Source organism: Lissotriton helveticus, chromosome 1_1 (genome assembly GCF_964261635.1).
Source record: "Lissotriton helveticus chromosome 1_1, aLisHel1.1, whole genome shotgun sequence".
Lineage (NCBI taxonomy): Eukaryota > Metazoa > Chordata > Amphibia > Caudata > Salamandridae > Lissotriton > Lissotriton helveticus.
This window is the reverse complement of record NC_136057.1, coordinates 1,428,877,730-1,428,894,393: the sequence shown is the minus strand read 5'-3', so window position 1 is coordinate 1,428,894,393 and position 16,664 is coordinate 1,428,877,730. Positions and strand designations below refer to the sequence as shown.

Sequence of the window (16,664 nt, the reverse complement as noted above, 5' to 3'; positions counted from 1 at the left end):
AGATTCCTAGTCCTGCCCAATCGCCCTGACCTGCATTCCTTCTAGCTGTGGTACATTGTGATGTTCATATGTAATTCCGCCTTTGGCCCCCTCCCTTCATCTGTATTCAAAGAATCTTCTATCCTGTTGTCTTGTATCTCCCGTCCTCCTTGAGCACAGACCTGATGGATGTACTATTGCTGTATTGCCTTGATTGTATATTTGTTGTGTTGTTTTCCTTTGTTTTATAAAATAAAAAAAGTTTTTAAAAAAATCACACGCTATCTCTGTGTGGACCTGGGCATGTCTGTAATCACACACATTCTCTTTGGCAACCGTGGTAATACTATAGTCACACAACATCTCTGTGGGGACCAAGACATCTCTATAATCACACACTATCTCTGTGGGAACCTGGGCATGTCTATAATCACACACTATCTCTGTGGGGACCTGGGCATGTGTATAATCACACACTATCTCTGTGGGGACCTAAACATCTCTAATCACACACTATCTCTGTGGGGACCTGGGCATGTCTATAATCACACACCATCTCTGTGGGGACCTGGGAATGTGTATAATCACACACTATCTCTGTGGGGACCTAAACATCTCTAATCACACACTATCTCTGTGGGGACCTGGGCATGTCTATAATCACACACTATCTCTATGGGGACCTGGGCATGTCTATAATCGCACACTATCTCTGTGGGGACCTGGGCGTGTCTATAATCACACACTATCTCTATGGGGACCTGGGCATGTCTATAATCACACACTATATCTGTGGGGACCTGGGCATGTCTATAATCACACACATTCTATTTGCTGACCGTGGTAATACTATAGTCACACACCATCTCTGTGGGGATTTGAACATTCATTTAATTACACACAAGCTCTGTTTTGGCTTGAGCATCACCAGCTTCACATTCTCTGTATGGAGCTTTTTGAATACTGAAAAGTAGTAAAGTTAGACGTTTGGTCTAAGTGTACCTTTGTGTATCGGGCCCTATTTTAATGAGAACTTAAACACAATCACCTTCATGCACTATCTCTGTGGGGACTTAAACATCGCTATAATAACACACTATCTTTGTGGGGACTTGAACAACATTGTAATAAAACACTATCTTTGTGGGGACTTGAACATCACTATAATTACACACCATCTCTGTGGGGACTTGAACATCTCTGTGATAACACACTATCTCTGTGGGGACTTGAACATCTCTATGATAACACACTATCTCTGTAGGGACTTGGAGCATTTCTATAATTACACACAACCTCTGTGTGGACTTGAACATCATTAGCGTCACACCCTTTATAATGGGATTCAAGCTTTGAATGTACACACTATTTCAGTATCTCTTTTGGAACTTAAACATCTATTTTGGTAAAAATGTAAGCAGCTACTCAAGCTCTGGATTCCACTTAACCATATTCCTTTGTTCTATATGTTAATTTCTTTATGTGTTAGTTCCCTTATCTCCTAAGATTTTAAGCACTAATAAATAGGTTAAATGCAGCTTTAAGTGTCTTTCGTTAAGCATCATATGGTATTTTCTGGCAAATTAAGATAATCTACCTTTAATGTATACCCCTATTATATATGCAGCAATTCATATATGAACATATTATAATGTTGTTTGTGTATATTGTTGCTCAAATAAACATTTAGCCATGTGCCTTCGACTGTATTCAATCACAAATAGTGTTATGGACTAGGTCCCCACAAGGATGGTAGCACATGTTCAAGTCCCCACAAGGATGGTGCTGTGCGCACAATTAAATAACAATATATTTGCAAATTTGAAGCAGGATCCTGTATCATGAATTTTTTCTTAACATTTTTCTGTTTGTTGTGTGTTTTAAAAACATTGGGAAAGGTAAGTCCCCACAAGGCAGGTATTCACACATAGTCCCCACAAGGATGGTAACACGTGTATGCGTGGTTGTGCGTGTTTGTGTGGTTGTGTGTGTGTGTTGTTCTGTGTGTGGTTGTGTGTGTGTGGTTGTGTGTCTGGTTGTGGTTGTGAGTGTGGTTGTGGGTGTGTGGTTGGTTGTGTGTGTGGTTGTGTGTGTTGTGTGTGTTGTGTTGTGTTTGTGGTTGTGTGTGTGTGCCTGTGTGTGTGCTTGTGGTTGTTTGTGTGTGGTTGGGTGTGATTGTGTGTGTGTGTGGTTGTGTGTGTGTTTGTGTGTGGTTGTGTGTGTGTGGTTGTGTATGTGTGTGGTTGTGTGTGTGCTTGTGTGTGTGGCTGTGTGTGTGGTTGTGTGTGTATGTGTGTGTGTGTTTATGTGTGTGTGGTTGGGTGTATGTGTGGGGTTGTGTGTGGTTGTGTGTGTGGTTGTGTGTGTGGTTGTGTGTGTAGTTGTGTATGGTTGTGTGTGTGGTTGTATGTGTGGTTGTGTGTAGTTGTGTGTGTGGTTGTGTGTGTGTGTGTGGGTGTGTGGTTGAGGTTCTGTGTGTGGTTGTGGTTGTGTGTGTGTGGTTGTGTGTGTGTGGTTGTGTGTGTTGTGTTTGTGGGTGTGTGTGTGTGTGTGTGTATGCTTGTGTGTGTGCTTGTGGTTGTTTGTGTGTGGTTGGGTGTGATTGTGTGTGTGGTTGTGGTTGTGTGTGTGTTTGTGTGTGTGTGTGGTTGTGTGTGTGTTTGTGGGTGTGTGTGGGTGTGTGTGTGGTTGTGTGTGTGGTTGTGTGTGTGGGGTTGTGTGTGTATGTGTGTGTGTGTTTGTGTGTGTGTGGTCGGGTGTGTGTGTGTGGTTATATGTGAGGTTGTGTGGGCGGTTGTGTGGTTGTGTGTGTGGTTGTGTGTGTGGTTGTGTATGGTTGTGTGTGTTTGTATGTGTGGTTGTGTGTGTGTGTGTGTATGGTTGTTGTTGTGTGTGTGGTTGTGGTTGTGTGTGTGTGGTTGTATGGGTGTGGTTGTGGTTGTGTGTGTGTGTGTGTGTTGTGTTTGTGGCTGTGTGCGGTTGTGTGGTTGTGTGTGGTTTGTGTGTGTGGTCAGATGTGTCTGGTGAAAGTGTGCACTGACGGTGTGGTTGTGTGTGTAGTTGTGTGTGTGGTTGTGTGTGTGGTTGTATGTGTGGTTGTGGTTGTGTGTGTGTGTGGTTGTGTGTGGTTATGTGGTTGTGTGTGTGTTTGTGTGTGTGTGTGTGGTTGTGTGTGTGTGGTTGTGTGTCTGGTTGTGGTTGTGTGTGTGGTTTTGGGTGTGTGGTTGTGTGTGTGTGATTGTGTGTGTTGTGTTGTGTTTGTGTGTGTGTGTGAGAGGGTGTGTGCTTGTGGTTGTTTGTGTGTGGTTGGGTGTGATTGAGTGTGTGTGTGTGTGTGTGGTTGGATGTGTGTTTGTGTGTGTGTGTGTGTGTGTGGTTGTGTGTGTGGTTGTGTGTGTGGCTGTGTGTGTGGTTGTGTGTGTATGTGTGTGTGGTTGGGTGTGTGTGTGTAGTTGTATGTGTGGTTGTGTGGGTGGTTGTGTGGTTGTGGTTGTGTGTGTGGTTGTGTGTGGTTGTGTATGGTTGTGTGTGTGGTTGTGTGTGTAGTTATGTGTGTGGTTGTGGTTGCGTGTGGTTGTGTGTGTGGTTGTGGCTGTGTGTGTGTGTGGTTGTGTGTGTTGTGTTTGTGGCTGTGTGTGGTTGTGTGTGGTTGTGGTTGTGGTTGTGTGTGTGGTTGTGTGTGGTTGTGGTTGTGTGTGTGGTTGTGTGTGTGTGGTTGTGTGTGTGGTTGTGTGTGGTTGTGTGTGGTTGTGTGTGTGGTTGTGTGTGTTTGTGTGGTTGTGCATGTGGTTGTGGTTGTGTGTGTGGTTGTGTGTGGTTGTGGTTGTGTGGTTGTGTGTGTGGTTGTGGTCATGTGGAGTTATGTGTGTGTGGTTGTGTGTGTGGTTGTATGTGTATGTGTGGTTGTGTGTGTGTTTGTGTGTGTGGTTGTGCGTGTGTGCGTGTTTGTGGGTGTGGTCAGATGTGGTTGTGTGTGGTTGTGGTTTTGTGTGGCTGTTGTTGTGTGTGGCTGTGTGTGTGGTTGTGTGGTTGTGCATGTGTTTGTGTGTGTGGTTGTGATTGTGTGTGGTTGTGTGTGTGTGGTTGTGTGTGGGATTGTGTGTGTGTGTAGTTGTGTGTGTGGTTGTGTGGTTGATGTTGTATGTGTGTGGCTGTGGGTGTGGTTGTGTGTGGTTGTTGGTGTGTGTTTGGTTGTGTATGTGGTCAGGTGTGGTTGTGTGTGTGGTTGTGGTTGTGTGTGTGTGGTTGTGTGTGTGGTTGTGTGTGTGTGGTTGTGTGTGTGGTTGTGTGGTTGTGCATGTGGTTGTGAGTGTGGTTGAGTATGGGGTTGTGTGTGCATGTGGTTGTGTGTTTGGTTGTGTGTTTGGTTGTGTGGTTGTTGTTTTGTGTGTGTGTCTGTGGGTGTGGTTGTGTGGGTGGTTGTATGTGTGGTTGTGTGTGGTTGTGTGTGTGTGTGGTTGTGTGTGTGGTTGTGTGTTTGGTTGTGTGTATGGTTGTGTGTGTCTGGTTGTGGTTGTGTGTGCGGTTGTGGTTGTGTGTGTGACAGTAATACTAAAAGCATCTCATAATATAGGAACACAAACATCATATTTGTGGAAAGATAAAGCATGTTGTAAGTCAAACGGGCAGCAGCAAAGCATTAACACAACATGTTCTTTGATGTATGATGTTTGATGTTCTTTGAACGAGAACATCAAAGGGGCGCTGCGAAAGTGATCGCAGGCGAACATCAAAGGGGCACTGGTAAAGTGAGCGTGGGCGCTTAATGAGTATGATGAGGTTTGCCATTTGGCGCCTCGGCTCCTAAGCGCGTGCCCGTGCACATGCACTGTAGCTATAGGCTGGCCAGGCTGGGCATGGTAGCATTTTTTGAGCCCTCACTAAATGTCTCGCCTGGATCAGCGCATGCGCTGGGTCAGGCGAGACCTGAAAAGCTTTTATGTGTGAAAATGTTTAAGTAATAATTCCAAATAACCCTCAACAATAACGAATATTAGGTTACTTTGGTAAAATTATATTGTATATTTATCGTGCTAGAGCTGTTTGTTTCTTTGTATACTTTAGAAAGATTAATTTACTAGCTATCGTAACGGAAAGTTTCAATTCTATTAAGGACTCGGAGGCGAGGATTATGCTATTCTTTCTCTACTTTATTGAATAGCAGCCATTTAAAGTTAAAGTAACCAACTACTATTCCCATGAAACATAGGGAATAACAACAAAGAAATGATAGAGTGTCCATGGATAGAGAGTCTCTTTCCATCGGCACCAATCACAGGGCTCCAATGTGCTAGTAGTCCCCTGGCACTGTCACTTCCCCCTCTTTCGTCTCTCAAGGTCAGCCAGCGAGGACGCATCATGACTCTTATTTGTCAGACTCGCCTGTAGAAGCAAAGGTATAGTGTAAGCGACAGTAGTGGCTAAGGTTTAGCCCTGTAGGGGAGACATCACAGAAACATTCGCAGAAAACCTCGACAGTTAACGTGGCCAAGCAAGTTAAACAAATTACTTACCCTAGTACGAGGGTGGGAAGGTACCAATGAAAACGTGTACCCTGGGTGGGATAATCCTCGCCTCTGAGTCCTTAATAGAATTGAAACTTTCAGTTACCATAACTAGGAAATTTTTCATTCTATGTCAGTATCGGAGGTGAGAATTATGCTTGTTTAAAGCTTGCTCACGACCAAGTGAGCCATGTCAATAACCGGTTTGAAGTAAAACCGCTTAAAGGTAGAGTCTCAAGACCAGACGAGCTCCCAGGGTAAACGCTTTAGAGGCCGTAGCCCCTCTGGTAGAATGAACCCCGAAGGCACGAAGGTCAATGCCTGCTTCCTGCATCACCCATCTTCCCTAACGGGCAATAGTGAGGGAAGATACACCTTTGTGGGGCTTCTTGAGAGCAATAAGCAATTGCCACTCCCCTGGATGACGGAACTCCGCCGACATCTCCTCATATGCCTTGAAGCAGGAAACAACTCACAGCTTCGGAGAACCTGGAAAAGCGGGATAAGAGATGGTTTTCGTCCCACATTTAATGCGTCTATGAATTGTGAAGGTAACTCCCGTCTGGGAGAATAACCTGCCTGAAACGTCCAAGGCCCGATATCGGAAACCCGTCTGCAAGAGATAAGGCAAAGAAGCATGGCCAACTTCGCAGAGAGCTCTTCCCTAGAGAGGAATCAATTGGTTTGCCAGGACAAAAACAAGTTCAAGACCTGGATAACAGCCCAGAGCTGAGAATAACAATTCTCTGGAGGTATAGAGAGGCAGGTGCCTCAAAGAAGACGGCAGACCAAGGGATGTTCGACCATAGGAGAGCCATCCACCATGGTATGACACGCTGAAATGGCAGAGCAGAAAGTATTAATGGTTCTATAAGCGAGGCCTTCCTCTGCCAAGGCAGCCCAAAAATTCAGAATGGACGTCACATCTGCTGTCACAGGATTGAGACTCCATTACACACACCAACGATACCACTTTCTCGAGGTGGAGCGGTATCTCTTGACGGTACTGACCACCCAGGCCTTGAACATGAATTTCTCAGCCGCTCCCAAAAGGCCTGGGACCGCCCATCGTCCCCTTTAATCCGCCATGCCATTGGGGCTAGGGAGCCTTGCGATTAATGAGTGGGCATCCTTGCCTGGACTGAGAAGGAGTGTTGGAAAGCGGGGGAGTGGGATTGGAGAATCCCAAGAAGGTTCCACAAGAACTGGAAACCAAACTTGAGACCTCCAAATTGGTGAGATAAGTACCACGTCTGCTCTCTGGCGGTGAGCGTGGTACGAGACATTCGCCCTGCCAGTCCTACATGAACGCGACAGTTGTCTCTGCAAGAGGATCCAGTCTCCAGCTGAAGAACCTGTGGATCTGGTGATCCAGGCGAGAAGCAAAGAGGTCCACTGAAAAAGGACACCAAAGGCTCTGGAGGTCCGCGAAGACCCCCAAGTGTAGCTTCCAGAGGCTCATGTTGTGGAAATAACGTGAATGGAAGTCCACCACCTCGCTGTCCTGTCCCGGAAGATACTCCGCTGTGATGGAGATGTAATGGTCCAGGCAGTACTGCCAGAAGTTCACTGCCATGTCCGAGAGTGCTCTCGATCGTGTGCCCCCAAAATGGTTGATGTATTGGACCGCCGAAATGTTGTCCATCTATAGGAGGACGCAGGACCGGACTGAGTCCTTCCTCCAACATTGGATCGCAAATGAACCTCCTAAGAGCTCCAGACAGTTGATGTATACCCGTTGTTCTTGTGGTGTCCACACACCTCCAGTGGAGAAGTCGCCACACCTCATGCGCCAGCCAGATCTGCTGGCGTCTGACTCTATAATGATATCTGGCTCGGAACTGAAGATTGCCCACCCATTCCAGGCTTCCATATTGGTGAGCCACCAATGGAGCTACCAAACCTTGAGGCCCTGGAGGGCTCTGTAATGGAGAGGACCCAGGAAAATAGCCTGGATCGAGGCCGCGAGGAGGCCCACTATACGGGCTAGCTGCCTGAGGGAGATTTAAGTCTGCAAGAGAGCTCTCTGAATTTTGTGACAGATCTTTGCTATCTTGCGAGACGGGAGACTGAGAGTACACTCTACGGAGTCGATTGAAAAACCGAGAAAAACAACCCGCTGGGCCAGAATCAGAGTGGATTTCGCCTCATTGATCACGAAGCCTAGGCTCTGAAGGAGGTCGACCATTGTATGAAGCTGGCAAGATAGAGTGTTGGGGCACTTAGCCATCAGCAAGATGTTGTGCAGTTACACACGAGTCTCATACCGGATGCTCGCAGACGTTCCATCACTGATCAGAGGACCTTGGTGAAGAACCAGGGGGCGGAGGAAAGGCTGAACGTCAGAGTGGTGAACTTGTACATCTTGCTCCGCCAGGAAAACTGCAAGAACCTCCTGTGCGGAGGGAAGATGGGGAGCGTAAGGTAGGCGTCCTTGAGGTCGAAGCGCGCCATCCAGTCGTTGCGCCTGAAAATATTGCGAAGGAGATAGATTCCGCCATCTTTTAGTGGCGGTAAACCAGCCACTCGTTAACTATGTGTAAGTTGATGATGGGTCTCTGGCCCCTGTCCGTCTTGTCCACCAGGAAGAGGTTGCTGAAGCCTCTGGGGTGGGGTAGGGTTTCCTCAATGACCATTTTGTCCAGAAGAGACTGGACATCCTGGTCGACCAAAGCAGCATCTGTTGACGAAAAGGAGAGGAGGCGCGGGTGAACCGGTTGCGAAGGCTCCCAATGGAACGCTATATGCAACCCCTGTATGGTTTGAAAAACCCAAGCAGCCCCCTTGATGGAAGTCCAGGCCTGGAAAAAATGCGCCAGACGGCCCTCCACTTTTAGAAGGGAAGAAGGGAGAACATTCATCCGAAGAGTTGGAGGCGCTACCGTCTCTGCCGCATCTGTGTTCGCCACGTCGTCCTCGCGTTGGGTAACAGTTCCCAAACCTGGCCTGGTCTTGATACTGCCCGTGATTGAATCCTTGGCCCCTTTTCTGGTTAGGGCAGCCGGATGAGCAGCCCATGCCTTTTCTGGCCCCTAGGAAAACCCAAGAGTGAAACACCTTCTTAATTGAAGATTGTGCCTTGTCTAAAGAGGTAACGGTGGTCACAAACTTCCCTAGTTCTTTTAAGAAAGGCTCCAGGAAAAAGACTGCCCTGTTCTATTGGGCCTGCTTCTGAATTAGCCAGGTCCCCTAGTTTGGGGTATATCTTAATCAGTAAGGACCTGCTCCGCTCCGTGGAAATAGCACAGTTGGCATTCCAGAGGAAGACCCCTGCGCGTTGGGCCCAAGAAGAGAGGTACTCTGAGGAGATCAGGGACCCCAACAACTTTGCTTCCTCTGCCATGTCAAGGATTTTAGTGGTTGGCCCTAGGGCATCTAGGAGCTTGTCTTGGCAAGCCCGCCAAGACCTTGACAAACTTTTGGAGGAATGTCGCCATGCGGGGGTCAATATCGGGGGTGGCAGCAACTTTCCCTTCGAGAAAGGGTCAGGGGCACTGCGCCCTAAGGCAGTTGTGAGCTGTGGCCTCTAACGATCGATGGATCCAGCTGGCGACATATTGGGCAACCTTGTCTGAAGGTGTGCAGTCTGAGGACCTACGGTGGAGGATATCCTCCGGATCTAACATGTCCACACAGAGGCTCTGGGTGTCTGAATTAGGCGCAGGGCGGGAAGGGCACCAGGAGCATGATGGGCCAGCTGCATCATCATTGTCCCCTTAATCATCATCCCCTGGGGCAGTGGGTGTCACTGGAGGGACATTGTTTGCCAAAAAAGCTTGTTTGAGGTGGTCAAAGGCCTCTGAGTCCACCCCGTGTCTCTGGGGTGTTTGGGAGTGGGTGGCTGTGTGTCAGCAGGGGCTCCACTGGGGGTTGAGGTGGCCGGTAAGTTATGGGCGGCCTTGGCCAGCGTAATCCAGTGGGACAGGCCGGCCTCCAGGGGCACCATAGCTTGCGCCAACACCTTATGAATAGATGCCTATACTGCATCGAAAAAGTCCTCATACCACTGAAGTGCGGTAAGTGGGTCCTTCTCCCACTGATCATCCTGGTGGGCATTGCACTGGTAAGTATCCATTAGGATCAGGAGAAGATGGCGCTACACAGGTAAGTGGTTTAGTGTGGTAGAGGGTTACCTCAAAGTAAGGGGGGCTGTGTGTCAGCCGAAAGTTCTTTGCGGGTAGCACTCGTGTTACAATGGGCAGACAGGCTGGGACCCAACAGCCCTGGTGCAAGTAAAGAGGGGGCGCCCTGCCAAAAGGGGTCCCAGCAGTCCAGTGGACCTGCAGTACTGACTCTATACAAGAGCATTTCTAGCCCTACAATTACTGACCACTGGGCGGGAAGACCGCTGATTGATCTGCGTAATGGCAGGTACAAACCCACACAAAGCAGGCGTTTAGGGAGCGTACATGATTGAAAAGCTGCCTAAAGGCAGAGATTACAGACCAACACAGCGGGTGTAGCAGCAGGCAACAAAGCTCCCCCACGGCATTGCGGCTTGGAATGTAGAATGCGCAGAAGGCGCGGAATTTCAAGCGCGCACACCGTGGGTGAGGACATGCAAGGGCACCTTCTGGTGGTGGGAGGAGCGCACCGCGAGCCTGCACCGTGTGGTCGCAGCCGCTAGGGAGCCCAAATGCTCCCACGGCAGGCGTGCGTAAGCCGAGTAGCGGGTGACTCGCGTGTTAGTCAAAATACAAGCTACATGAAAAACAAAGCGTAAACGGGCGTGCGTCAGCGATTGAATGCTCAGCGCGCGTGACTGTTGACAAGCGTGCCCTGAGGTGAGCAATGAATGAGGTATCACAGTACGAGAATGCAAGACACAAGGACGGTAGCTCTGGAGAGCATATAAATGAGAAAAGCAAAAGCCCTAAGGCTTGAGTTAATGAGAAACCAGCACAATAAGCAAGAAGAATTGGAGAGAAAGTAAAATCAAACGTATCTGGATGCAAGCAGCGAAAAAAGAGGGGGAATAGACAATGACAGGGAACTACCAGCACCTTGGAGCCCTGTGATTAGTGCAGATGGAAGGGGACTCTATCCATGGATTCTCTGGACACTCTATTGTTTCTTTGTTGTTATTCCTGATGTTTCGTGGGAATAGTAGTTATTTACTTTAACTTTAAATGGCTGCTATTCAATAAAGTGGATAAAGAATAGCTTAATCCTCGCCTCCGGTCCTGACATAGAATCACACACACAGTATGATAAAAGTGCCTGCATGTACACTTTTGAGTCTCAGCAGTAGAGTTCTTTTTTGTAATCTGATCCACTTAAATGTGTTCTTTTTAAATATCCTGGTGTTAATTTTGATATTTTAGTGACTCTTGCCTTCCATATTACCTTTATCAGGTATCTTGGAGAAGCTGATTCCACCATGACTATTGTGGACATTTCCATGCTGAGTGGATTTTCCCCAGATATTGATGATCTCAGGAAGGTAAGTATGAAGCCACAAACCTAAAGTAAGTTAAAAGGTATGATGCCACATTACAGCACTTTCCAAGCATCTCGCTTACTTAGCTCCAATTTCTGACAAAGGAGTATATTGTATTTACATTTCATATAAGATAGTTCTTCCACTAGCCGATAACATTGACACAAAATCCCTCAGCACTGTCTTAGATAATGACTGGACAATATTTATTTGTATTGATAAATTGGTTCTATTATAAGAAAAACAGACAGATAGATCTCACATTTGCTATGGAAATTAACGAGGGTTGGATCTCTTTAAAACATAAGTTTGCAGACAGATCCATTTGTATGATAAGTAATTTAGGTAAGAGTATTCCCCTATTACTTACATGCATTGTGATTAGAAGTGCTTTGTAAAGAAAGGACATGAGGCAAGAAATTGGTGGGTCAAAGAGGGTTTTAACTGTTACATTAATTTGTGATCTTTGCTGTCTTATGCTTAGCTTTCGGAGCCAGTGGACAGATATATTTCCAAGTTTGAAATAGAAAAAGGCATGTCAGATAAAAGAAATGTAATCATCTATTTAGATAAGGTAAGGATTCTTACACTTGGGTTAATTTTAACACTGTCTTCAGTGATGGTACTTTTTCCATTCCCCTCTCTCATCTGAGTATTTTTTGCTTTCTCTTTAGGTTTCACACAAGGAAAATGACTGTTTTTCATTTAAAGCCCACCAATTTTTCAAAGTTGGTCTGATTCAGCCAGCCGCTGTCACCGTGTATGAATTTTATTCTCTAGGTAACCACAATAAACCTCTTTTTATAAAATTACTAAATGCATGAGATGAAGGAGGGATAGCAACTCATGGCATGGCAAACAGCTCCCTATCCTCTTATCCACTCGTAAATTTTGGGTCAAACTCATCTGCAATTCATTTCACATCAATAATTGGAAAAAGGTTGCTGTCACCCAGATTCACAAATAAATGCTCCAAAATGTGCTCCCAAAAGGATGCAGTAGAATGTAACTTTTATCGGAACCATTTCCAATCCCTTGCCTGAGGAGAAACATCTTTTACTACACCACCATGAAATATGATCATGTTACCTTCCTTTCCTCTACTAAGAAAGCCTTTACTACTTCTTTTGACAAAAAGAAATTATATATGTTTCCAAAGTGTGACAGTATCTGCAAACATATCAGGTGCTTCCTGAGTGAGTAACTTAGGGTTCTTAGGCTACAAATGCCATAGGGAGTGTGGGCTCTGGGAATTTAACAATTTCTTCCATGGCTTGTGCAGCTCAAAGCCCCAGGAAGGCAGACTCTATGTTGATGGGAACTGTACTTGCATGAAAAAATGTTTGTTCAAACTCTATACGATAAACTGCAATATTTTACTTTTTAAAAACATATAGTTTCAGATTTACAAGAAACGGATGCATCTGTGGAAATGCGTCATTTCCCTGCTCCAGCCTGCGATACCCTAGCGCCACCATGGATGCGCCATATTTATAATACGGCACGCCATGGCGCAAGGATAGACAGATGCGTCCGAAATTCTAATGCATCTGTTGGCCCAAAAGTCATGCATTGCTGGAGTCGTGTCGCAAGCACAACGCAACTCCAGCAATGCATGTTGAGGCCTATACTGATTGTACTGCGTCACTCCTTATGCCTGCTTCAAGCAGGTGTAAGGTTTTGACGCAGTGGCATCCTAGAAATGGCGCAGTGAGATCTGGTAGATGTCACTGCGTCACTTTTACGAGGCCTTGCTGCTTGGGAACGCAGGTATAATGTAACGCAGGGCTTTACAACATGACGCATCTCCCTAGACGAGTTACGTTGTAAATTGGCCGCACTGTTTACGCCGCAACTGCATCACAAAAGTGACGCAACAGCTGCACAAAAGTGTTGCAAGGGATTGTAAATCTGGCCCTTAGTAGTTACCAAAATTAGACCTAGACATTTCATTATCATGGAAATATATACATTTTTATACAGGCTATATTGTCAAATGAAGACCGTTATGTTTACTTGGTCCCCCCGTTCTTTTCAACGGGTTATTTACCATCAGAAGTATATCTAGTTTAAATGTTCCTCTCTTCCTTAACCCATCCATCATGCCTTTTGTGCTATGCCTGGTAAGGCTTATTCTTTCCAAAAGGTATTTTTCAAACTACTACGAATTTATATCGAACAAATAATTGCATTTAATACACTTCACTTTGTGTTTATATTCAGAGAACCGCTGTACAACATTCTATCATCCAGATAAGGAGAGTGGGCTTTTGAGCAAAATATGCCAAAGAGACGTTTGCCGATGCGCTGAAGGTAATGTTTTCTGATCCAACGGTAATCACCAGCTGCCATCATGTAATTATTTCTTAACTCTTTATTATTTTCTATATCTTTTTTATTAGCTTTTGACAATTTTCCTAGCACAGATCATTTGCTATAAAATAGTAATATTTACCGAGTTGTCATTTTACACAAATCTTTCTCATTTAAACTTTTTTTCTAATTTTCTCATTTCAATCTTTATTTAATGCCATAAAAGTAACAAACAACAATAGTATTTAAAACATCTCAAGGCTACCGTAAAATGTACTTAAAAGTACTCACCCAAGTTTATGAGCTCCAGGACTCGCAGCACATTGTACCGTTGCATCCATGTATCACGAGGCATCGCACAAAAGATAAAAGAGAATTTACAATCATAAAAGCAGCAGCTGAAATTTCATCAGCAAAAAGAAAAAACAATCAACCAGAAGGCTGTTCTATGTCAGCCAATCAATTAATCAATATAGTTTATTTGATTTTAAAAATAAATTCATAAATGTCAAAATATGATGCACTACATAAATAGCGACATCTATACAAATTATGTTATGTTATGTTATGTTAAAGAATATTTATATAGCGCCTATCACCGCCGGTCTCTAAGCGCTTAACAGAAGAACATAACACACTGGTGCCCATAGAACCCTCAGATATTCCACCGCCTAGACTGTCATGAAAGCTTTTCTAAAAAGATGGGTTTTTAGTTTCTTTCTGAAGGGTAGAAGCTGTGATTCCTCCTTCAAGGTATGCGGGAGCTCATTCCACAGTTGTGGGAGAAGCACAGACAGGGCCCTGCCTCCTTTAGTTTTTAATTTGAACCTAGGTTGAATCAGATTCGAGGTTGTTCCTGAGCGCAAGGGTCTCCCAGGAATATACCTCTTCAAGCGTTGCTTAATGTACTCTGGGGCTTTCCCAAAGAGTGCCTTATGGGCCACACAGAGACATTTGAACTGGACTCGAAATTTCACTGGGAGCCAGTGCAGCTTCTGAAGCAGGGGGGTTGCATGCGAATTTCTAGGCAGGGAGTGGATCAGCCTAGCTGCATCGTTCTGCACCACCTGCAGCTTCCTCAGCAGCTTCTGTGGCAGGCCAAGATATAAGGCATTGCCATAGTCGAGCCTTGAAATGACTGTGGCAGATATGATCGATTGCAGGGTGGAGGCAGATAAAATAGGGACTAACTTTCGTAGTTGCCTCAACACACCAATGCAGGATCCGACGACAGCCGAGACTTGAGGGGCCATTGAGAGATCCGCGTCGATCCTTAGCCCTAAGCTTTTTACTACAGTACCAGGAGACGGGGTGGTTCCCAACTCAGGAGGCCAGTACAGGTCACTCCAGGGGTCCTCTTTGTAGCTGATCACCAGCACCTCCGTTTTGTCAGCATTCACTTTCAACAGATTGTTAGTCATCCAGTTGACTGTGAAGCTGAGCAAGTTCCTCACTGATTCCTGGGCCTCTTTGGTATCATCCAGCCGGACTAATAGCTGGGTATCATCTGCGTAATTGAAAATTTCGCAATTCATACGCATAAGCTCCTCCACCAATGGTTGTAAGTAGATGTTAAAAAGCAGGGGGGATAAAGCCGACCCCTGGGGCACCCCCCAAGTCACTTCACTGATCTCAGACAGTTGGTCTCCTAGCTGCACTCTCTGGGTTCGACATGACAGGAAGGATTCTATCACTTTAGCACCTGGCCTGTGATCCCCAAGTTCGCGATACGGTCCAGTAAGATGGTATGACTGACCGTATCGAAGGCCGGCGATAAGTCTAAGAGAATCAGGGCGCATGGCTGGTTATTATCTGCCCTGACTCTTAGCTCATCGGCGACCGAGGCCATGACTAGTTCTGTGCTATGTTGGGGCCGGAACCCAGCCTGCCTGGCATGAAGGAGACGATGTTCTACCAGATGGCCGGCTAGAGTACTGAGAACGTGCTTTTCCAAGATCTTAGATGGGCCTGTAGTTTTTTAAGGCTTTTGTGTCCGTTCCTGCTTTCTTTAAAAGTGGAGAGACCCTGGCTTCTTTCATCCGAGTTGGCAGATAACCTGTTTTCAATGAGTTGTTCAGTAAACTCAGTACCTGAGGCTGGATGCCTGGCAGGGCCATTTTGAAAACTTTAGGGGGACATGGGTCTATGTTTGAACCTGACTTGATCTGTCCGACCAGTTCCACTAGGCACTTGTCGTCGGTGGGAGGAAAGCTATTCAGAGTCATGGACGGCAGCTGAGTAGTCTGACTAGGCAGCATGGTTGTAGCTGGCCGTGCATTGATGTCAGTGATGATATCCTGTACCTTCCGAAGGAAGAAAGTTTGGAAGGAGTCACAGTCTGGTTGGTCGCACGCCGAGATTTTCCCTTCACGTTGTGTGAGTTCCCTTAATATCATAAAGGTCTCTCGCTGTATGTTTATTGCTTCCCTAATTCTTCCCTCATAAAAAGTAGCCTTTCTTTGCAGGATGTCTGCCTTGTATTTTGAGAGCAAGGTTTTAAAAATTTCAGCCTCTGTTTGACAGTAGTGGAGTCTCCACCTTCTCTCTGCCTTAAGGAGGGCTTGCTTCTTCTGTTTGAAGGAGGCGTCAAACCATGGCGCTCCTTTCCCTTTAGTTCTAATACTCTCCAACTGCTCAGGGACAAGTTTATCCAGAGCAGTAAGCATTCAGGTCTTTAGCATCCTAGCATCATGGTCCAAATCTGTACCGCTCATGTTAGTGGGAGTGGAGGAGAGCAGGGTCGTAATTAGAAGGTCGGCTTCTACCTTGTTCCAAGGACGAATTTTCCTCCGTGACTTATTCGGGGCATCCCTCACTGGGTCGCCTGGAACCCAGCACTTTATCATGAAGTGGTCCGACCAAATGCATGGGCTAACCTCCGTTATTTCTGTGTTAGGCAAGGAGGACCAAACAAGGTCTAGTATATGCCCTTTCACATGAGTCAGACCCACCACTAACTGTTGCAGGTTGAGCACCGAAAGATTAGCTTCGAACTCAGGCACCGTGGGGTCTCTGGGTACTTTGTCCCAGTGGTAATTAAAATCACCTACCACCAGAAGGGACTTGTATCTGGTGGCCAAGTCCGTCAAAAGTTCAAAAAGGATGTCATTGAAATCCGGAGAGCTTTGCGGCGGGCGATAAACCACCAGTATTACTATGCATGAGGATTTAAACGAGACCTTAATCCCTAACAGCTCCGCACAGGCACAATTTTGTGCTATAACCTCTTTCACTACAAGACATTTTTTGAACAAAAAGGCCACACCCCCACCTTTACAGTCATTTGGGCGGTTATGCCAGATCGCGTCATAGTCTGGGGGTAGGGCAGCCAAGATGTCGGGCATAGAGGCGGAGCCAAGCCATGTCTCAGAAAGGGTGAGAATATCAATGTCTCCCTCAAGCAGTAGAGAGAAGACTTCTAAGTGGTG

General features: G+C 46.1%; 1 protein-coding gene across 1 annotated transcript in view; it reads left to right on the top strand.

The window, feature by feature from the left end:
* The window catches only part of LOC144764166 (A.superbus venom factor 1-like), a 1,132,054-nt gene that overhangs the window by 935,684 nt on the left and 179,706 nt on the right, over positions 1-16,664 (top strand). The window contains exons 34-37 of the mRNA XM_078650288.1: positions 10,808-10,926; positions 11,408-11,497; positions 11,598-11,703; positions 13,147-13,236. Coding sequence (XP_078506414.1) covers positions 10,808-10,926; positions 11,408-11,497; positions 11,598-11,703; positions 13,147-13,236 — 405 coding nt within the window. The remainder of the gene's footprint in view (positions 1-10,807; positions 10,927-11,407; positions 11,498-11,597; positions 11,704-13,146; positions 13,237-16,664) is intronic.